Raw genomic sequence first — 23182 nt, forward strand, 5'->3', positions numbered from 1 at the left:
TGCTTTTCAGTTTAAATGCTTTCAGTTATTTCAGCCAGAGAAGTCTGAATGGGAAATGCACCGTTAAAAAACTGCATAAACCCATTCAATCTAAAAATGAAACACCTGTGAGATGTTTTCTCATGAGGGTACGCAAGAAGTGAGGCAGGATCATATAACTAAAGTAAGTCTAGAGCATCTCCCATTCTTTCTGAAGTGCAGGGTAAGTATATGTCCCTCTCCAGGTCCGTAGTCCGCTGCTCATTCACATGGTGCACAAACTAGTTTGGTTCCAGGCTTACCCTGGAGCAAAACAACCAGCTCCTCTCTTCAGGAAACCTAGACCCAGATGAGAGGTCAGTTTGTTTGAACATCCCTACACGGATCTGTAGTGAACTCAGATGGATACCAACACTACCCCAGCCAGCAATGCATCTGAAAATGCCCTTAAGGTAAGTAACACATGTTCTGTGGTCATGGCATAAAAATACCGTGAAAGGGCTACAATGCAACTCTCATTATTTCAAGTGAAAAAGGCAGGGGGGAAGAAAAGGAAAAAGAGATCACGAGGGAGAAAAAGTGGAAAGAAGGAAAGAAGAAAGGAGAGGAAGAAAGCAAGAAAGGAAGCAAGCGTGAAAGCAAGCAAGAAAAAGCAAGCATGAAAGAAAGACCACATAAAAATTAATTATAGCCCAGGAGCATAGAAACATGAGATAGATCCTAGGGGAGATGAGATTTAAATGATATACAATGTGGCCAGAGCTAGCCATAGCCTGTGGCTCAGAGCACATGGGTTCTCCCACTGGTGGTGTCAACAAAGCGAGGATTGATACAGCGATACAGCCTGTCAAATACAGACTGAGCAAGGAGAATTTGACATGCAGCACAAACCAACTTATGCTGAAAGATACCCACACTGAGGGGACTGACTTATATTGGGCACTGGTTCTGGCATCTTCCTCCTTCTAGAGAAACCTGTGGCCTGTACATTAAAAAAACCACACCACTATGATGACTGCAGCAACATCTGGGAAAAGAGCAACCCAGATGAGATCAAGGGCATATCTCATCAAGAAATGCACTCCTTGGAAAAGCAGGAGACTGGAGGAAGATCCAAAGGACATTTTCCATCTGATAGAGATTATTTCAACAAGGCAAAGAGTAGAGCTGGAAATGGCCACTCCTTGCTCCAAGACATACCTGGCTCAGAGGTACAAACAAAGCTCTCTTAGCTGTGCAAGAAAAGGTCTCAACAAGAGAACAAGAGGTCTGGGTGGGAGGGGGTGTTGAGGGACCTGCATAATACCAGGGTAAGTGAAGGGGACTGGGACAGATCAGATACGTCTTGGGTTGGATTGGGGTGGGATTTGGCCCTTTTTGTCCCCTCCTATCACTTCACATCCATCACCCAACAGGTAAAGCAGTGCTTCTCCTGTGCCTCCAGAGCTGTTGGGAACAGGGACAGGAAGAAGCAGATCCCTGGAAATCGGCGCTTCTGATACAGGACTGGGGCTAGATCCAGCAATTGCTTCTACCACTGCACATCCTTCCCAGCTGTGGTTATCTCAGGCTGGGACTGTGCAGGCAAGAGGTGGGAATGTTTGCAGTGGGGGCATCCAGGCTGGTCCAGCAGTTCTCACCTCATCAAGCATGGGCAGATTAGTCAGACTGCAGCAGATCAATACTCCAGGCTGCTCTCTGTGCCTTCTGTGCCACCAACCATTTTTTCTCCCAGGATGTTCCCTGACTGTACACAGAAACTTAAATTGGAGCTGGAAATGTCTGTTGTTCTGGTGGTCACAAAGGAAAATATCAAACCAACATCATGGGTGCACTTTTCTACTACATGGTATAGGCTTAAAATAATTGTGTAAATAAAAAGGAAATATAAATATTTCCTACAGTTTTCAAGGGGATAAAGGCAGTGACAAAGTGCCACATATTTCTCTGTGCTGAACATGCCCGCTGTTTTCCCACAACTACCCACAAAGAGACAAGGTACAGGTCCGTACAAATTCAAGAGCCCCTTCAGGAGGTTTAGACTCCCATACAGGTTGGGCTGAGGGATTGCAGTATGACAGGAGAGAGCGTAACACTTCTTACATGGTATTGTGGGGATTACGAGCCGCACAGACAGTATTTTGATGCAAGGTTAAAACAGCACTAGAGCAAAGACAATAACAGGATTTTTCATATAACAACTGAAATCAAATAATCCTTGTCCACTGTGAGGAGCAACACAGACTGTGACAGCCAGAGCAGTAGCTGAGGATGCAAACATGCAGGCAGTAAGTAAAGCTACCAGTGCAGAGTACCTGGAATAACGTATCCTCAACTGCTTTTACAAATTCAAGGAACTGGAGTCTATTTTAAAGGTAGAAAGATGGTGATTATAAAAGGCCACAGGAAAACAAAAACAAACAAACCCACCTCTTATAAAGATTACAAGAGGGTCACTTAGAATCTGATAAACTTGAATGAATAGCCAGAAGGGGTTTTTTTTGTTGGTCTTGGAAGTGCAGCAAGATTGAAGCTTTATGCCTTTGAAAAAAAAAAAAGTGGTAGAAGGGAAGCAAAAGATTTTACTTTGGTAGTTCAAAAAATATTAGTCTTGTAAAACAGAGTAGCTATAGATTTCCTTAGTACTCTAAACGGCTCTTTTCACTTCCCTGATGCAGCCTTCCTAGAAGATACCATAGCTTCCCAGTAAAGATATGTATTAGATCTTGTTTTACAAAACATAGTATATCTAACATCTGATAACGTATGAAGAGTGCTAGCGGGCAGGGGAGTCAAGTCAAGCAGCTGGCACTCAAGTTAGAATTTACACATGTACTCTCTAGTCCTGGTTGCGTCCCCTCTACAACGGGCAGGTGAAAAATGTTGTTGAACTGTCTGAGCACCTCGTGGGAAAGGATGCACAGCCAGATATTGATCTGTATTTGCTACCATTAAGTAACAGAGTGGTATCAACAAGATGGGGGTTGTCACTGGCTGAGAACAAAACGTCTGTAAGAATGGAAACCCATATCAGAATCACTGGGGACTTGCAGAAGTGGAGAACCAGATAAGGCCAAGGCATAAAAAAACCCAGTATGATTTAGAGTCTGCAAATAACTGCTCAGATGAGGGAAGTGCAAATGTGAATCAGCCATCACAACGAACTTGATGCCCAAAGGTCTGTGCCATGGTCTTCTGCTTACCCAGCTGCATAGTGGAGAAAAGGTGGAGTGGGTGAACCTCTTCTGGTGCTCGAGCTAGGAGGATGTCAGTGGCCCTGCTATTTTGCCCCAAACTGGAATGGCTGGAGCATTCAGACTCTGAAGACAGAGGAACCTCCATGACACAATGTACCAGGAATGGACCACCTGCCCCTGATTGCAGTAGGGCTGGTCTCCAGAAAAGCCCATGAGTAAGACATGTCCAAGACTCAGTAAACACAATTTTCAAGTTGAGTTGCTTATGAGTTGCATTGTAAATGTAGGTAGCCCGTGTTCGGTGAGGCTGGATTGGAAGCTTCTTTTTTTTTTTTTTTTTCCTAAGCTTTTGCTTGACAGGATAAATTTAGGCTAGAGACGCCCTTGGTATGGCTGTGTTAGAAAACAGACCCTGTATGAAGCAACTCCACAACCTCTCTAACAGGGACTGCAGAACATCATGGCCTGAGTGCATCTCCCCACTTCAGTTATGATGTGAGCTCTGAATTGAGGGCAGGCTTTTCGGACCAGCGTGGCAGCCAGTCAGAAACCGCAGCAGTGAGGGGAGAGGGCGGCAGCAACAGGGAGGGGGGGAGCTTTGGAAAAGAGAAGCAGCAAAGCAAGAACTAAAAGAAGGAGGCAGATGGTACGAAGCTGTGTGAATGGGGAAGTGGGAAGACGCAAAAGGGGAATACAGCAAGCGGGGACAGTCTGCAGCCCAGCCAGGCTGAAGCAAATTTCTCCCTTCCCTGGTGGAGGCCCAGCACACACAGAAAAGGTCTCATGACCACTCAGGATTGTCTTACATAAAATGAATTCTATCAGGGCGCAGGTAATGAGAATACCTGCTGTGGCCATACCCTACGTACACAAAGAACCCTCACAGAAAGAGGGGGGAGAGATGGAGTCACTCAGATTCCTTACTGCTTTGGATCCTTGTGGGGGGAAAAATGGTATCATGCATTTCCTCCCTTGCCCGCCGTCCCACACGCATGCTGTGCAAACCCAGCACAGATGGGGCACTTGGAGGTGACCCAGCCCAGGGCCCTGGAAGTCTCTCAAAGCAAAACTCTCTCACTGAGCAATTCTTTCCCATTAGCATCTTCCTCAAACTCAGCAAAGGGAACAAGAAAGCCCAGATGGGTGCCTGCCTTCCCTCAGCCCCACTGCACATGCAGAAGGAAACTCATGTCAAGAGCACCTCTTGGTGGTGTGAGAGGACATCAAAGCAGCAACAGGTCTGTATGTGCTCAGTTATGGGCTATGGGCCTATTTCCTGCAGTTTCCTTCCCTTTACTGCAGTGCGCACAGCCGAGAGGTTTTAATGTAGCAGATGCCAGTTGTTCTTGGAGTGATTACAATATGTGTTATTTGAATGTAACACATCAATTTAATCATTTAAATATGATGCAAAGGAACACCCTAAAGGCCTATATGTAGATCCCTATTGTCCCTCTACAGAGGCACTGGCAGTGGAGGAATGTTTATAGATTCACAGCACAGACCTCTGACTTGGACAAGAACTGACTATCCAAAGCAGTAGCAGGCAATTCTCTTCCAAAAGTAACTTGCCCAGAAGGGGGATGGATATATATCTTCTTGCCAGGACTTCCACAGCTCATTGTTGGCCTTACAGAACTACAGTGTCTTTGACACAGGGCTCACCTGGACACGGGGTCTCAACAACAGTCCCTCCTTCCTTACCTATTTTAACTTGTTTTCTTCTTCCCCACTCCCTTCCACGCTGCCAGTCTCACAAACCCATATGCCAGACTACAAGGACAAAAGCACGCCCTGGCATTCAGCAGGTCAGTGATCCCTGTTGACCCCTGCTACCAGGTCCTACTGTGCCACTGGCCAGTTTTCCATCCATTCTCCCTTAGCCTGAATCCTGTCCCTAGCCCCAGTATCCTCACATGACTCTTACTCTTTTCCAGGAAAGACTCAGTGTATTCTCCAGCTCTTCCCAGCTCTTTTTCCTTCGGTCCCCATCCTTCCCACCCTGGGTGTTCACTCGCTGTTCTTCCTGCCTTGCTTCTCCCCAGGCACATAAGGGTTTTTGGAAACCTTTAGAGAAAAGATCTGGTGAAAACAGAAGTGTTCCTTTGGAGAAGCTGAGTCCAAATGCAGTTTCAACAATGCCCAGAAACGGGTTAGTTTCCTGCTTGCCTGTCCCAGGCTGTCTGTCCAACATAGAGCTCCCTGAATCCCCAGAGACTCCACCAGCTCCAGCTCCCTGGGCCCTCACTTGTCACCCAGATGTCTCCCATAGAGAGATCTCAGTGTGTCCCATTGCCCAGAAAGCTGTAATGGTTTTTCTCCATCCACCAGTAGAGTTCTCCAGAGCCAGATATACCCACCTCCTCTTCTGACTGCGTCCCTGTCTCCTGGCCCGCTACATTCTGTGCCTGCCTGCCCTTTCCAGCTCCTGCCGCTGCTCTCCCTGTAACAGCCTTTGTCGCTCTCCCTTCTGTCCTTCTCTGACCTGTATTCCTATGGCCTTTTCCTGCCCTCGCTTGCAGAGGAGTCAGTGGGTTTCCCTCCTCCCACTTCCCTACCACCCACAGAGGGAACACCTAGTACAGCTGGTCGCTTTGTGCTTCTGAAATAGCAGCGAGACTTGGAAACATTCCACAGCTGAAGGCTTCTGGGTTGCGGCCAGTGCTTGAGTGACGGATGGGAGAGCTCTCCTCCCGAGCAGGTCAGTTGCAACAGCCTCCCGTGGCTGCAGCGGCACAAAGGTCACCAACTTTTGGAGAAACACTTTCCTTCAGTGTTCCTTCCCCCAGGAACATCCCAGCTGAAAATCCACTGTTCTTGGTCTAACTGGTCTCCTGACAAAGACTGGAAATTCTTATTACTTCTGTGTCACCACATCCCTTCTATAAAACACATCTCCTGCTCATCCACTCATCATTTCAGGCTGGAGCACACAGATGTGCACACATACACACTTTTCCAGGCTTAGATTGCATGGGATGAGAAGGAAGGAAGACGTAGCAGACCCTCATTTTGAGAAGGGAAAGGAAAGAGTAGAGCCTCCTGGGATCTTTTTGCTCTTAGTCTCTTCTTTCTTAGGGTAATTTCTTCCTTCTTTTCCTTGCTGCTTAGCTCTAAAATCCTTTTATCTTCTGAGGACAATGAGGACAGGCTGAGAGAGTTTCGATTGTTTAGCCTGGAGAACAGAAGGATCCGGGGAGACCTTATTGCAGCCTTTCAATACATAAAGAGGGCTTATAAGAAAGAGAAAGACAGACTTTTTAGTAGGGCCTGTAGCAATAGGACAAGTTGTTATGGTTTTAAACTAAAAGAGGGTAGTTTTAGACTAGATGTAAGGAAGAAAATTGTTATGATGAGGGTGGTGAAACACTGGAACGGGTTGCCCAGAGAGGTGGTAGATGCCCCATCCCTGGAAACATTCCAGGTCAGGTTGGTCAGGGCTCTGAGCAACCTGATCTAGTTGAAGATGTCCCTACTCATTGCAGGAGAGTTGGACTAGATGACCTTCAATTCTCCCCTCCAACTCAAACCATTCTGCAATTCTATGATGAGAAGGAAGAGGTCTCCAGCAGCTCCCACTGGCTGCTCTTGCACAGAAGTAGGGGAGATGGTGGGTAGGGAGAAGCTGGTTTGCAGTGTCTCTTCTCATCCACCAGTCTTGGTTCTCATAACACTGGCAGGGGTTTCATTGCATCCCTTGGTGCATTTGCTCCATTTCACAGTGAACACACAGGTTCACACAATACTTCTTTGTACTAGTAATCTGGGCAGGTAAGGAAGTGTGGCAGGACCTTATCACCACAGGAGAGGAGGGATAGAGCAGCCGTGGGGTGGTTGCTGCTCCCTAGAGGCTACTTAACTTCCTTGTTCAGCCTTCACAGAAAATGTTGTTCCTTGTGATGTTTCACTGTTGACACTCAGGAGCACTGGGAAGACCTGAAAAATCTTCATTGCCCCACGTCACCCCACTACTCCCACTTCAGATTCCCTTCCCTGCTTACACCTGCTCCAAAGTTTCGATGATAAAGGAGGGAGGAGGAAATCCACCCCTCCACTTTTTCACCCCACTTCTAACCCTTGTTCAGCTCCCCTGTAAAAGCCATTTGGTGCCCCGAGCTGTTCGCTGGGATGGGGTGGGACAGGATTGGGTGAGACACACAGGGAGAAAATAATAAAATTACGGCAATCATCATCCCAACCGTGAAGTCATGCATGCCCCGCCTTCAGCTAACGGCCTCGGCTGCAGAGCTGCTGCTGTGGTGGGAGGGGAGGAGGGACCAGAGGGTGATTGTCGGGTAAAGTTCCCTCTTCCACTTCCTCACTCCCCGCAACCTGCCGCTCACTGCAGCACTGGGGTTGATACCCAAATTTGCCCGTCTCTCCCCGCTGTTTGCGTTTGCCTGACATTCCTTTGCCCCGGTCGCTGTCCTCCGCCACAGGTCCGGAGACATGCAAGCCATCAAGTGTGTCGTGGTGGGAGACGGGTAGGTACCCTGCTGGTTTGCTGTGGATGTGGGGAGGGAGGGGTGGTGACAAGGGGCAAGAAAGAAGGTGGCTGCTTGGTGAAACTTCCCCAGCTTCTCTTCTGACCTCCTGCAAATTGTGTTCCCTCTCTCGCTCGCTCTTCCCTCCCCAGGGCAAGGGACCTTCCTCTGGGTAGGGTGTGGAAGAGGGCATTTTGAAGGGCATCTGCAAAAGGGGCATGCAAAATGGTGCCGGTCCATCCCACGCACATGAAGTGGTGGTGTTGCTGCCAGAATTCAACCTGTAGGCAGGAGTGAGATTTAAAACCTGAGAGGTGCAAGTGCTCTCCTGCAGGTGAATGGCTCCTTGAAAGCCATCTGCTCACTAGGGCTGACTGAGAGAGGGCATGGCACTATGGTCCTGATGAGATGTCCTCCAGTACCTCTGTGTTCAGCTTTTCTCAGCACATTATCTCTGTACTGGGATGTGGGGGAGACTGTTTGGCCAGGGGTTTCTGTGGGCACAAGGAGGAGGAGCTCTTTCCGCTGAGACAGGCACAAGTATATGCCACTTCGGGAGTGGGATGTAACACAACCTTGCCTTCACAGCGTGATGGCATCACTGCCCATGTCCCGTGATCCCTGGAAATGGCCAGATCTAAGCCATCAACAAGTGAAGCAGTCAGTACTGCTGATGACGGGAGGGATGGGGTGGATGGGACCTCTTCTTGCCCTGTGGGATGAGTACAAGCAAGGAAGGGAGGGGAGGAGAGTCTACATTTGGCACAGAGTAGGTCAATTAATTTCCCAGCTAAGAGCTGGCCAGACTGTTATCTGGGGCAGCTATCAGGTAGCAGATGAAGAGACATTTGCAGCAGCCCTGCTCCCCACAGTCACTTCCTCCTTCAAAACTCGCCCGGGGAGGAAGATGTCTGTAAACATAACAGTACATGTTAGACATATTCTCAGGGGCTGGGGCAAGAGGCTGGGGAGAAGGGACAAGGAAGGACAGAGCCCCACATAAACACCATTATCTCTAAGGAAAGTCCCCTGAAGGCTGCAAGCTAGAGCTGGATGAACAACTCCACTGAGCATTCATCTGTTGCCCTGTTAACTCCCCAGCTTCCCCCTCACACGTTGCACCAACTCTGTCACCATCCCTCAAGGCAGCAATCCCCTCATATCATGGCTAACCCCACGTCTCCTGCCCTCAACCCCCCTGACCACAACTCCTCTTAACTGTCTTCTGTCCTGTAATTTTTCTTTTCTGTACACTGCACCTCCCCTCTCACCATCTTGCAATACAGCAGTCCAGTCATCCCCCCATCGCTCTGAGCTCTTGGTTCATCACCCTTCACCTCCCTTACAGCCATACCAGCCATGTCACCCTCCCTTGGCTCAACCTTACCAACCACAGGATCTTCTGCCATCACTCAGCTGAGCCCCTCATGTTGCCTCATAGCTATTCTAGCCCCAGAGCCTCCTCCATCACACATCACTGACCTCTTAACACTCCCTGAGTTCAGTCCTAGGAACCTGCAGGTGCTACTAACCTCACCTCTGCTCTCAATAGCTTGGTTGTAACCTTCACCCCTTCACTGACTCTTTGTGCTCCTCTCCGTTCAACTACATTGATTCAGAACCATCCCCCTTCCATGACTGACCCACCCACAGTCCCACAGATCTCCTGAGCCCTTACCTGTAGAGCTTCAGGAAGCCTCCTGTGTCCCTCCCTCAATATCTCTATCATAACAGGGAAGCAAGGGAGCTGGGGAAAGAGGAGGGACTGAGAGAGGAGGATCTAAGAAAGGGAGGTGGCAGAAGGAAGAAATAAGTGTCAGAGCATGCCAAAGAGCTCAGTTTCCTCCTCGGCTGCCCCACAGTGTAGTGACTGAGGCAGGTGCCTTGTGACCAGGGTGAAGATGCCAGCTGTGCCTGTCAAGGGCATATGAAAAGGCAGGGCTGCAGCTCTGCAACAGGGGACTTTGCGGGTACAGCTGAGATGGCTGGAGCATCCCCAGCAGCGGGACTCCAGCCTTTCTCCCAGGAGAGGTATCTCCCTCATCCTGTGATGGTGCTCGTAGACTGAGAAGGCAGGTTACTCTCACCACCTCCATTTCACACATGCTGTAACTGAAGCATGGCCAGATTTTCCCAGGTCACACAGACCTGAGAAACAGTAGCCCAGCAGGAGAATGATTCTCCTTTCCACACCTGTCCTGGATGCTTTATCTTCTTCCAGTTTCTCTCCTCTTCTTCTTTCCCTCACCACAGCCTTTACCTTGCCCACGACACCTTCTCCTCTCCTTGACAGCCTTACTGTCCCCTTTCCCACCTCCCTCATACCCAGTCTGGGTTGTGCTGCTACCCTGGCTTATTTGTGCTCTACCCTGCTGCAGCACGGGTGTGAGGGAGGCTGAGGAGAGAGGAAGCACCAGCTTCTAGCTCAGAAACACCACCAGCAGCCTCCATCAGCCACAGGGAGAGGCACCTTGCTGGCTGCTTACAGCTTTCTCTGCGGGTGATGCTGCACCTTACCGCAGACAGGCAAGACTGGAAAGTGGTGTGGCTGAGTCAAGAAGAGGTGCTATCAGGCCATGGTCACTGTGCCTGCAGGAACAGGCAGGAGTGCCTGTGTTTGGGGGCTGTAGCTGGCTGGGCAGCCCTCTCATGGCGCTCCACCACAGAACTAATACACCTACCCAGCACTGTGCACGCACTGGAAGATGGGCTTTCACCTCCATCTCAGAGTGGATGTGTTTCAGCTGAGTGATCTCTGTACCAGACCGTAAAAACAAGCCTTTGTGCTCGAAGACAACAAACATTTCTGGGTGACATCCTGTCTTTCTTCCTGCCGGTTGTCTAACCTATGGTTATGCACTGTCCAGTCCTGCAAATGTGTTTCTGCTTCCAGGGGTCTCCTGACAGGGCTAGCTTACAGCTGTGGAAGGATTGCCCCATCCCCATCTCACCCTAGCAAGACTGCCTGCACTATCACGATTCACTGCTATTTTTTTCCTTCTCTTCCAGAGCTGTGGGGAAAACCTGTCTCCTTATCAGCTACACCACCAATGCCTTCCCAGGAGAATACATCCCCACCGTGTGAGTAATAGATAAACAAGTCCTGGGGTTGGGGGGAGACATGGAAAGCAGGACGCAAAGGGGTGCAGAAACCCTTTGCTGTGCACAAAGGTTGCAATCTCCATGCCCGTGGAGGAAGGGCTGCCAAACCACTGAAGGTGCCTCTACACTTTTGATCTGTCACCTTTCACCAGAAGCACGTGTGGCCTTATAAAACCCTGGCATAAATGGGATATTTGGAAGACACAAACCAATCCAAGGGTCTATCTGCCTGCTAAGTTTAGAAGTAATAGATGCGAGGCAAAAAAGCAAGGCTTTTTTTTTTTTTTTTTTTTTTTTCCCAAAGAAAAATTGGGCTGGACCCATGAGAAGGCCGTTGGCTGGAAAGGGGTCCCCACTGCCTTCCTTGTCCAAGGCACCCACTGTCATTGGAGCAGGCACTGAGAACCCTGATGGTAGGAGTGCAGGATTCAGGTCAGTGCTGGAGCAGAAGCTCTATGCAATCCGGTGGATGTATGTGTGAGGCTGGGACAGACCTGGAGACTGTTGGAATAGGGAGCAAGGTTAGGGTTGTCTTAGGCTGTGGTCAGATGCATTTGTCTCCCCGCAGCACGTGGGGTATGTTTGGGGATGCACACCACCTGTACTCATACCACACCACTGGGGTGTGGAGTATGACCTCCTTGAGGTGGGAAAAGGTGCTAGGCACAGTATGTCAGACTGACAGCTCAGGTTCAGATTCCTTGGGAAGGACAGGTGCAGGAAAAACCTAGAGCCTCACTTTTTTCTTCAGAGAAATGGTTGTGGCAGCAAGAACCCATCTCTTCTCAGAAGCTGGTTTGTGGAAGGGTACCATCCCTTCCTAGCATGTAGCCGTGAAGTGGTCGTGCATTTCATGTGTCACACACCATTTCTCTTCCTGTCTGAGGATTGTGTCTGGACATGTGAAAGAGAAGACATTTTGTGCTTCTGGTCAGCATAGCTTATCTTACAACTGTGGCATGTGCTGTGAGCACGTTCACAAGGTCTTTGCATTGGTTCCTTCCCATCACTGGTTTCCGTTACATCAACCTGGAAAAAAATATACCAAAAGGAACAGGAAAGAACATTTTCTAGGAACCCAGGGAAGGAACACCTCCATTGATTTAATAGCCTATTTTTTCCCAATAGGTTTTTGCTTCCGAGCATGCAGTCCTCACAGCTGTTCTCAAATATTTCATGCTGGGTTTTCAAAGAGTAAGGAGACCCACCTTGACATAGGAGTTCCAGTAGGAGTGTTGAGGCATGCAGAGCTCTGGGGGAGCTACAAAGACATGGGTTCTTCTTCTTCACCTTTCAGAAAAAAGCTGGGGTTTGGAGCACAAAAGAAAGACAAGGGTGGCTAGAGCAGGCACAGTTGTGGGAAGGATACAGGGAAAGAAGTGGGAATCTGAAGGCTTTATGGATCTGCACTCACGGTGGCAAAGGTGGAGCTGCAGCCAGCTACCTGTCCAGGACAGCTGAGTGACAGGGAGGAGGTTGATGCTGAGTGAGATGTCCATAAGGTAGAGATTCACAGCAAACCATCATCACCCAGGTGAGTTGAGAAGGGGAATCACTACCCTTTGCTCTGGGGTGCACCTAGTGAAACCCACCTACATTACTGCAAGGGCTCCTTCTTCTCCTGTTTGAGCCACGGCCTATGTCTCTGCATTTCAGGTTTGATAACTATTCCGCCAATGTGATGGTTGACAGCAAGCCTGTAAACCTGGGGCTTTGGGATACTGCTGGACAAGAGGATTATGACAGGCTGAGGCCGCTCTCTTACCCGCAGACGGTGGGTAAGACTCCATGCCCCTCATCCCTTGTTCCTCCCTCAGATATGCCTCTGTCCCCTGCTGCAAAAATTAACATTTGCCATAACACAGTGACAGGACTGTTACCATCTCTCTCTGCCCTTTTTTGGAAATGCCTATGCTGATATAGGAATGCCTTGAAACCATAAAGGTAAAAGACATCTAGGGGTATTTTGGAGCCTTTATTACTGGGATAACTTAGCAAGAAGACTGAGATCTTAAAAGATACTTGTGAGTCCAGCTTGACACTGATTTCAGTGTGGGACAGATGCCTTGCACAGCCCTGGTAAAAAGGTCTCCTCTTGCGAAGCTAAAATGGTTTAGGGAATTTAGGAGCTGAGGCAGGAGCTTTTTCAAGCCAGAACGCCACTGTTCTGGCTTCTGCCTTTTAAAAAGAGAGCTGATGTGTGGACACATGCATTTGATCTGCTGACACCTCAACTAAGCCCAAGCCTCTAACAGAACAAATGGATGCCTCTCCTCAGATACCAGTGTTCACCAGTTTTCCACCGTGTTGGCAGAATGATTTCAGAGTTTCAAGGTCACCTTCCCTGAAGGATGTTGTTCCAAGCAGTCTCTTGGCAAGCTCAGAATGACCCTGCTGCCTCAGGTGCTGGTCTGAAGGTTGCCATTGCAACCGAAAGGGCTAGGAACTGAGGGCACTATTTGTTTCAGCTAGGTTCAGCCACCTAAAAGTCAGACACTTGGTGCAAGCTGCTTGCCTGGGCTCCTTCTGCAGCCTGCGCGAGCAGGCGCATTTCTCAACAACACGATAGCACCCACCCGGGACACATCCCAAGGATAGGTGGGGGAACTGTTCTCCTAGGTACTTGGATGTACTCCAAGATACTTGCCTCTGATAGTTGTAGAAGTATGGAAATGGATAGATTGGGCCTTACACCCTTGTTTTAGCTAGGCAAAGCTGGATGAAGGAAATATAACCCTGAAGAACTGGGGGTATTGTGTTGTGTTTTGGTTTGGTTTGGTTTTTGTTTTGTTTTTAAAGGAAGTCTACATTCTGCCATGTCCAGGAGAAGTGCTCATGTGGATAACTGAGACTCATTTGCGTCCTGCCTGTGCACTTTTTTGGGTTGATCCTAGCTCTGTCTCAACAGCAGGCAAAATTATTCTGTCCTGAAAGCTCTCTGGTGTTCTGTGAGAGATGAGCAGGACACCGTCAGGCTGTTTCCCATGAGGATAAGTGTGCCTACCACAAAAACCCCATCCTTGCAGTTAAGCGTTTGGCTCTTCTGATAATGGTGGCTATGGTTACCATGGGTCAGGGGAGCAAATATCCATCCCTCTAGAGGCAATTACCAGCAGTAAGGACTGCGTAACATTGTGGGAGACAACTTTCCCTAGCATGACCCTCTTTGCTGCAGAGGGAGGATGCTGCCCACCCAGCTCTTCATCTCCCTCTCTGCCTCTTGTGATGCAATCCCATGCTCTCATCCTAACACTGCACCATGGTTGTATGCCTACAGGACGTCTTCCTGATCTGCTTCTCCCTTGTCAGCCCGGCATCTTATGAAAACGTCCGTGCTAAGGTGAGACATGGTATCCTGGTCTGTCATGGGTTGAGGAGGGTGAGATTGGTGGTAGTCTTGCAAAGAGAGTGACTGCGGGTGGAGACTGCTAATAGGACATCTAGATTCTTTTTTGTGCCAGTCAGAAGGAACTAAAATATCTGCCTCCTTCAGATGTCTTTTCTGGGTCATCTCAAAGAAGGCAGCCAACTCTATTAAAGGGCTAATATTCCTCTTCTGGGCTATTCAGCTGTGAGACCACAGGCTTATGTTCTGATGGCGTTATTCAGCCAAGACTGTCCCAGCACACACACACAGGACCAGTGAATAGGGTATGAGAAGCAGTTACCCACAGCCTTTGGATGGGAAGTGAGGGAAGAAGGGAGACATAAATGAAGAGAACAACATAGTATTTCCTTCCTACCACTTTCAGGTTTCTCCCTGGTTTTTCAGAGAGCCATGAAGGGTGGAAAGCAGCTTGTGCTCTTGCTTAACAGAATTTGAGCTCCATGTCAGGAATTTCACTCGTGGACCCAGCAACAGGGGCTTGTCTGGGCCAGACTATAGTGCCCAACACCGGGTGGAAGGGCTGTGAGGAAGGACAGGGTGTTAGCTATCTTGCTGACATTTGTTCAGGAGTGTCTCATCCCACAGGCAACCCATTGTATATATTTCATTATTTTTCTTATTGATATTATTATTTCTTTTTTTATTATTAATATTTCATTAAAGTAGTTTTAGTTTCTTTTCAACCCATAAGTCTCTCTCATTCTCTCTCCCTTCTTTTCTGGGAAGGGAGACAGAAGTTAAAGAGAGCATCTGTCATTCGTTTAGTGGCCAGGCCAGCCAAAACCATGACAGGTGCCTCTTTGTTTCCCTTGTGCACGCCCCTACGTGTGATTTCTCACATCTTTGCCATTTTGCTCCCCTGCTAGTGGTTCCCCGAGGTGCGGCACCACTGCCCCAGCACTCCTATCATCCTTGTGGGCACAAAGCTGGATCTTCGTGATGACAAGGATACCATTGAGAAGCTGAAGGAGAAGAAGCTATCCCCCATTACTTATCCTCAGGGCCTTGCTCTGGCCAAGGAAATCGGTATGTGTTTGGGGCAACATCTTGGACCTACTGAAAGGAGACAGGAAGAAGATAAGGGCTTCCCCTCAAACTAAGGAGGCTTCCTTGGTGGTATCTCACAGTGGTATCTCTGAGGGACACAGGGAGACACATTGAGGGTCATGGGACAAAATGCATGTCAGGAAGGAAATCTGCTCCTTGAGGAAGTCTCAACCCCTCAACCCTCTGTTTTCTGCCTCTCTCTGGCCACTATCCTACACGCACACACAAATATACATTTGTACATTCCCCTCCCCTTTTACTCTGCTATTTCTAACTGGGCCGATGTTTTTCTGTGAAAGCCACAGCTGCTCTGTGGGCAGAGGCCTCTCCTCCACATCCGGAAAGAGGCGTAAGAGTGAGTTTTCTAACATCTCTCAGGAAGGGTTGCAACTGCAGCTTCCCGTCCCTGCCTCTGACTACTGGGGCTTAGACATGCAACCCTGGCTATGTGTGTCTCACCCCACCATTCATCTCAGGGGCATCAGCTCCCTCCTGTATTTTGGGATAGGCACAAATACCTGTTCCAGATAATCTCTCTTCTCAGATGCAGCACACAGAGGCAGCAGAGCCACCCAGAGGGTGGGAAACGTAGCTTGAGGGAGAAGTTTTCAACCAGGAGTTCAGAGAAGAGGGCGTCCGACCAGGATAACATAGCTGGCCAGCCTCACACGATGGCTCTGCTTTGGCTACAAGGGCAGAGAATGGGCAAACCCTGGTCTTGTACAGCTGGCAAACTTTGCTCTGAATCAAGACTGCCTGAGTGAGTGAAGTGTGTCCTGACAATGCTTAATGGCTTTGATCACCTGAGATGTGTTTATTCAGTTCAGGCAAGCTCCAGGAACCTTGCTTTTCAGCACAAGGTCTCTGAGAATTTGGGGGTACAGAGTCCCAAAAGGGAGTTGCCATGTGATTTGAGATGCCACCAGAGGTGCTTGACGCTCGGAACCTGAGGACACTTGAGACCTCATCTCAAGATAAGACTCAGGGAGTGTTTAGGTGGTGTGCATGTGCCTCAGGACACTGAAAAATGAGCACTGAGGGAGGAGGGTGTTGTGGCTGTGAGGTAACAGGAGCCAGAAACGTATCGCTGATACAGGAACATGTATCTCTTCCTGCTTGACGCAATCTGTGGTGTTCCTCCTGCATGCTTTTCTGAAGACCCTTCAAAGCAGCCTCCTTGGGTACCCCCACTGCCTACCCCAGTTCCCTTCCTCCCCATTACAGCACCTGCTTTCCTCCCGACAGACTCTGTGAAATACCTCGAATGCTCGGCTTTGACGCAGAGGGGCCTCAAGACAGTGTTCGATGAAGCCATCCGAGCAGTCCTCTGTCCACAGCCCACCCGGACAAAGAAACGAGTATGCAGCCTTCTCTAAATGAGTAAGTCTGAAAGGATCCCTGGGAGTGACACCAGTGGCCCTTTCCTGCTCCTGAAAGGTTCAGGGCCGCGGGGTTCCTATGACTTGCTGTGCCTGGTGGGATGGGTCGCCCTCAGAGAGAGTGAGACAGCAGTCCTGCTTGGGGAAAGGACTGCTGGTGTGATGGAGCATGTGGACCCCTGAACCACTTCCCCCTCCTTGCTGCCTGCCCATGGGCAGGTTTGGCCCCAGCTCCTGGTACAAGGTGGCCCAGGATTTTCCACCTCTGCCCTCACAAAGAACTGTCTGTCACCTTCTGCCACAGAGGGAATTGTGTCCAAGCTGCCCTGGGGTTGACCTGTTGTGAGAGCTGTGAAGTTGAAGCCTATGCCTATAGACAAAAAAAAAAAAAAACCCAACAAAAAACCAAAGCTGTTCCTTATTCAAGGCAATTGCCCAATGGCTCTTCCTCTTACCAAGCCCTGCTCACCTAAAGGGGATTTTTGTGCTGCGGTTCATTGGCAGGCAGCAGCTTCTCCCCCAGGACTCCTTTACTCCTCATATTGTCCCCACCTGCCCTTCCCCTTCCACTCAAGGCAGCAGAGGGAGGAGAGGGGCTTCAGGACAAGAGCCTGAAGAGGGAGGAGTGACAGCATTCTGACTGGGACCCTGCCCCTTCGCCCTCCCACCACCACCAGGACAGGGGAAGGGAGAGCAGGAAAGCGGCCGAGATGGTTTCACAAGGTCTGTCGTGTTTTTGGCTACAGATCCCGGCCCCGTCCTGATGCCAGGCTCTTCCCAGCAGGCGGGAGAGTGATGGCACCAGCATCCCGGAGCTCAGTACCTTGTGGCAGTCACTGCGCTTTTTACTTCTGCTGGCTTGAAAGACTGTTGTGGGTCTGTAGCACTGGTTTGTCCATTTGCACAACTTCCCCACACTCGCCCCACCCCAGCTGCCCCTTCTCTTCCTCGCCAGCCTCCGAGGTTACGACGGAGTGAGTGAAACCCAATAAAGAGACCGTAAGTTCTTGCCATGGCCGTGATGTGTTGCACCTCGGGGAGTGGGGGAAGAGGGGGGAACACACAGCCCTGAAGTAGTGAGCAGTGGGACAGCTGGGGTGGAGGGACCTGCCAGCTATGCCCCTCCTTTGGCAGTGACAACCCAGGCAGCACCACACAGAGCTTGGTACCAGGGACCCCCAGATGCTACAGGATGAAGAGACGAGGCTTCATTCATGCACTGAGTTGCTGAGTTCTCAGCGGAACCCCCTGCATTCCTCAGTAAAGTACAAATATCATGTGCCAGCTTGTGCAGCGCAGCGGGGTTGATTACACCTCAGCTTTTGCCCTTCCTTTTCTCAGCCTCCCTGTGTTCAAAGGAAAAGTTATCTTCCCTGCCATACACACCGAGGATGAGATGCGGGCTTTGGGAGGGGACACCCTGCCCCAGACTCCTCGCCGTGCTTTCTGCTCCTGCAGGTTGCTGGGGACACCCTCTCACCAAAACGCTTCTGCATTAATGCAGCTGAGCTCACGTCACACGCAGTCATATCGGTACCGGCACTCACTCTCTCGGGCTGCCAGGCACAGGCAGAGCGAGAACAGGAAGGGGGAGAACGGGGGGGGAGGGGGTAACCAACAACCAAAAGAGCGAGGAATGAGTCACCAGTCCAGACAAATTGCCTCCAAGTCACTAAAATTAAGCTGAAGAGAGCGGTCCCAACGGTACCATGGATCTGGTAGCTGTGAGCACCTGCCTTCCTGATGCATTGCAGGGACTTGAGAGTAAGAAGTGTTGGAGGGTGGCTGCTGCTGCTGCTGCTGCCACTGCTCGCTCGTGTGGGAGGGAGGAGGGCTCAGGGTGCAATGATTGGCACTGCAAAACCCTGCAGTCCTAGGAGGGCACAGAGCGGTGACGGTGGAGTTGAGCCAGCTAGACGCTCCCTCGACGCAGCACCACTTCTGAGTTTCAAAGGCTGCTTCCCACACTGAGGAGAGATGCACGGGCAGTGTCAGCAGCAACCTGCCACAGCAAAGCCCCTGAGGTACCCCGCTGCCAGGGAAATTTCCGCAAATGCAAGTCATGGCCGGATCTGAGTAAGGCAATTAACTCAGGGATGTGGAACATTATCCGCTGATAATGTCCAGAGCAAGCCTGGAGGACATCCTGTGGCAGCGAGTTCCACAAATATCTGCACTGCTGCAGGATGAATTGCACAAGCCCCATCCAAAGGTAATGTAAATTGTAACAACATACGTCCAGAAGAGCAGAAATTAAGTCTCTGGTGTGGGCATATACCTGTGGAAGGGCAAGGGACACAAAGCCCTTGAGACTGGGATCCAGCCTCCCTTAAACATCCTAAACATTACTCAAACCAAGGAATTTCCAGTGTGTTATTACTTTCTCGCCAGATTTCAAGCCTTGGCTTTTACCTTCTCAGTCTGCCCTGTCACACACAGCAATGCAGAGAGGAGAGGCTCGTCCTGTGCACGAAACAAAATTCAGGTATCTGCCTACCTGTGGAGGTGCACAGGCTGAGCTCTCCTTCCGACACAATTCAAGCAGTTTGCACAACCCCGTTGGAGCTGAGGCAGAGAATGGGGCGGGACATCTGAACATCTGGAAGTTGTGACCCTGTGACTGTGCTTATGCTAACAAGTCCTGCAAGGCATAGCTGGCCTGAGTAGAGCTCTGCTGTTGTGTGGCTCTGTTTCTTTTAAGACACGAGCTCGGGGGTTCCCTGCGTGGTGCTGCAGATCCCTGCCCTGCCATGGCAAAGGTCTGGGTGCTGCACATGCCATTCCTTCCCCAGTGAGGCCTCATCTCTCCTGTGTGTCCCCAGACAACATTGTGGCCAAGATCTAGGCTAAGGCATCCTGACAGCTTTGAAGCCATGTGCTGCCTTCACCTGTTCACCTTTGAGCAGCATTGGCTGGACATAAAATTGCCCAAGCAGGTTTGGAAGGCCAGGTTTTAGACTGTGGCTATATTCTGCTCACGGAGATGCTCCCTACTTCTGTTAAGGCTGGAATTGGCCCTAGGAGCTCAAATGCAGCAGTGCCAAATGTCAAGAGCTGGGTGACTCCACAGCACAAGGACTCACCTATGTTAGCTGCGGGGCAGGGGGTGAGGACTACAGGGATGCACTTTGTGGCAGGAATGGGATGAGGAAATCTTAATTTCCTTCCCGAGAGAACTGCTCAGACAAAGGAGCTTAATTTCTTGTCCTGCCTCATTTCTTCTGGGTCCACTCCTTGCAGCAGAGATGAAATTTGGTAGGAGAGTTCGGGGCTGTTGAAAGGGAGCTTTTCCCCAGAGGTGCAAAAGACGTGAAGTTGTGCATGGAGGCAGGGGAAGGACAGCCGACCTCTTTGCCCATCTGCCCTCAGCTCCCTCCATCTGGATGTGCTCGTAGGGCAGAACAGAAGGGAGGAGGGTTTGTGTGCTCAGCATCCACCCCGGTTTCTGAGCACCTTGCCAGCCAGAAGGCTATGCTACATCCTTGCACCTCTGAGCAGCACCAGTCCTGCCCGCAAGATCCTCAAAACAAGGAGCCCCTCTCCTGCGTGCCCGTGGGCATTCACAAGGCGCTTCGCACTGCCACAGCTCCGTCCACCCAGGGGAGTCGAGCCGAGTCCCCCCCTCCCGCCGCGCCACTCTCCCACCACACAGCTGCTCTCTGCATCCCTCTATTCTTCCTCTCCCTCTCTCCTCCGCTGTCCCCAGCTTCTTTTACCGCACTCCCCATTCCTCCATCCACCCTTCCTCTGCGGTCCCCTTCTCCCCCGGCCCTTATCCTGCACCTCCCTCTCCCCCTTTCTCTCTCCATCCCGGTGTTCCCCCGCCCCGCTCTCCTCTCCCCCACCTCCTCTCCTTTCTCCTGCCCTATCGTCCATCCCCTCCTTCTCCTTCTCCTGCCGGTGTTTCCGTGCGTGGCGCCGATTGGCTGCCGGCATCCGTCCCCCGGTAGCCACCACTCCACTCCGCCTGCCCGAGCCCGGCGGACGAGCCCCCCACCCCCCGCCCCGCTCCCGCTCCCGCTCCCGCAGGTGGCGAGGGGAGCGCGGGGGAGAGACCCGCCGGCCCGAGGGTGAGGAGGGACCGCGCCTCCCCGGGGGGACGCCAGCCCGGCCGGCCGGCCTCCAGCGGGGCACGGCAGCGGGCCCCAGTCCCACACCAGTCGCGGAGGGGGCGATGGGCAGGTGCAGGACGAAGGACTTGCGTCTCCGGTAGTGCACGGTGGGACTCGCCCCCTCCTGGGACCGCTCTGCTCAATTGCTTTTTTAAGAAAGGGGAAAGGGAAAAAAATATGAGACGGATTCTCCCGGTGCAGCAGAGGAAAATGTGCATCCCAACGACACGTAAGTACCAGGCGGCTCTGCCCGCTCTTCCCAGATGTCTCCCGCGGGCATGAGTCCATGCAGAAGTTAACTCTGCAGTCCCAGAGAAGGAAACCTGCCGACCCTCCCCGACCCCCCCAACTCTGTCAGCCCAGCCTGGTCCCCACCAGAGAGCTCAGCCCCGCGGTGGGGCAGGGGGAGTCCCGAGCTGGAGCAGGGCCGTGGGAAACACGGTGGACAGGAGGGGAGGGTGGCGAAGGGGGCTGCAGGTTATTGGACTCTGTGGTCCCCCCCAGCTTCTATTCCTGTTTTGTAACCAGGTCTTGGCTCAGCTTTTAGCATCCACCTCCTCCTCTCATTCAATGCAGAATTATATATTACATTTTTTTCCCTAATGAAAGCAGCAGCACCAATTTACCATCTCCTCCTACCTCTCTGCCCTCCCCCTGCTCTCCAGATGTGTGGACCAGGTATATTCTGGCAGCACCTGTTAGGGAATCCCAAGCCTCTTGCAACAGGTGCAGTCCACATCACTAGGGACAGATGCCAAGCAAATGCCATCACACTATCAGTCTGAGGCCAGGGCTCCTTATCAATTCCTGCCTATATGGGTGCTGCTGAAGCAGCCAGCAGAGTGAATCCAACCCAGACAAGGCACTGGTGTCCAGTGGATGTTCTGTCAAACTAGCCAGAATATGTGATGCGGCGTTTGAGCTGCTAGACAGTACTTGACAAAGTTAGAATGGCACAGACAGACCATGCCTGCTTAAAGTTTCTCCACTGCAGCTCTCTGAGCTGGAGAATGAGTTTATTGTGAGTCAGTGCTTTGTTGCATGCCTTAGCATTTCTGATAGGGCTTTTGGAGCCCTGAAGCTGGGTTTACTGTATTGCTAAAGCACAGCCTGAGTGATCAGCTTTGAGGTCTGGACCACAGACACTTTGCCGTATGCTCTTTAGCTCCAGCACGAATGTCCCCATCCATACTTGATATTTGTAGGGCTCTGTCTCCAAGTGATTTTTTTTTTGGAAATTCCTTTGCATGCAGGAGGAATACTCAAAGGGATTCCTAACTATGTCCCCACCTTTTAGAGGATCATCATTTTATGAACATACTGTTGTGATCTCTGCCACCCTTTGCAGGGATTTTTGTCCCCAGAGCAGCCATTGCCCTCCCCTTTCCTTCAACAAGTGACTTGCATCACTGGAACAGCACTGGAAAAAAAATATCAGAGGAAAGATCCTCGAGCTTAGAAATAGAGTTTCAAATTACTTCCTGCTGTTCCCGTTCACTGCAGTCACTCATGATATGTGGAACAATCCAGCATTGCAGAACCCCAAGAGATGGGCTTCTGTCAGGACAGTGTGTCATGGCACAAGGCACCTGCAAATAAAGTCTAAACAACTCCAGTCCTTCAAAGCTCATTTAAGTATATCAGGAAACATTTATGCAATAGCCTGTAGAAATGGCCTCAAGACATAGTTGCCCAATGGTGTTTTTGTAGGGCCTATCAGATGAGGCTCTTTCAGCATAAGATTTGGTACACCTGTGGAATCTGTTCAATTTGCCTATCTGATATCCAAGAAGTTCATCCAAAGCTCAGGTCTCCCCTAAGGTTTCCTGAAGTTGGAATGACATCTACAAAAAAGGAAAAAAAAAGCTGTAATATCGAGACATGGGCAAACAAAGTTGTGATGCTACAGAGAATCCCATCTGCAAGAAAAGTCTCTGGAACATTTCTGCCCTCATGCAAGTGGTTAATATTGGGAGTCCTTTCCTTTGAGATCCCCAGTTTTCATTTGAATAACAAAGGAGCTTCAGATCCCTGAGAGATTTGTTGGGATGGGTAAAGGTGAGATTTGGGGTCCCTGTTCTCTTCCACCAAGTCGTCCTCTCTTCCAAGGAGCTAGTTCATCAAAAGAGTGACTCTGACAGTCCACACTTCCAGAAAATTTTGCCAGAGCCCAGGTGATCCTGAAAATATCAGAAGTCTCCCCTGCATAAGGTTTGCCAGGGTGTCTCTGGTCTGGAATGTATGCCACGCTCTGTCATTCACATATCTGGAGCCCTGACAAAAGCCAAAAGACACAACCTTCCCTTATCTGTCTCTTCTCTCCGTGCAGCTTCTCACCCAGTGTCAGCAGAGAGCTGGTGGAGAGTGGGGAGCTTGTTTGTTCAAGGCTCTCTCTGAGTGTGCTGAGTGCTGTTTCCATGCCAAACCCTGATGTGACGGGCAATTGGGCACCTCAGATTAGGAGGGCTGGGACACTGCTTTGGTGTTGCAAACA

General features: G+C 50.5%; 2 protein-coding genes across 2 annotated transcripts in view; one reads left to right on the forward strand and one right to left on the reverse strand.

Annotated features, from left to right (window-relative positions):
• GGA1 (golgi associated, gamma adaptin ear containing, ARF binding protein 1) overlaps positions 1-23182 on the reverse strand; it is a gene marked incomplete at its 5' end in the record, with an annotated part of 295702 nt that overhangs the window by 235998 nt on the left and 36522 nt on the right. The window lies entirely within an intron of this gene.
• On the forward strand, positions 7468-17589 carry RAC2 (Rac family small GTPase 2). Its single transcript, XM_082479466.1, has 7 exons — positions 7468-7660; positions 10670-10741; positions 12419-12536; positions 14040-14102; positions 15017-15176; positions 16443-16577; positions 17323-17589. Exons 1-6 carry the CDS (start codon positions 7626-7628, stop codon positions 16571-16573), a joined length of 579 nt encoding a protein of 192 aa, XP_082335592.1. The 5' UTR covers positions 7468-7625; the 3' UTR covers positions 16574-16577; positions 17323-17589.

Source organism: Vanellus vanellus (genome assembly GCF_965231255.1).
Source record: "Vanellus vanellus genome assembly, chromosome: 1".
Classification (NCBI taxonomy): domain Eukaryota; kingdom Metazoa; phylum Chordata; class Aves; order Charadriiformes; family Charadriidae; genus Vanellus; species Vanellus vanellus.

What these genes read in the sequence shown, in the direction of transcription:
- RAC2 (XM_082479466.1), top strand. Translation starts at nt 7,626, where the DNA reads ATGCAAGCCATCAAGTGTGTCGTGGTGGGAGACGG. An exon ending in GGAGAATACATCCCCACCGT is followed by an intron (nt 10,742 to 12,418) that starts GTGAGTAATAGA and finishes TCTGCATTTCAG; the next exon opens with GTTTGATAACTATTCCGCCA. An exon ending in ATGAAAACGTCCGTGCTAAG is followed by an intron (nt 14,103 to 15,016) that starts GTGAGACATGGT and finishes CTCCCCTGCTAG; the next exon opens with TGGTTCCCCGAGGTGCGGCA.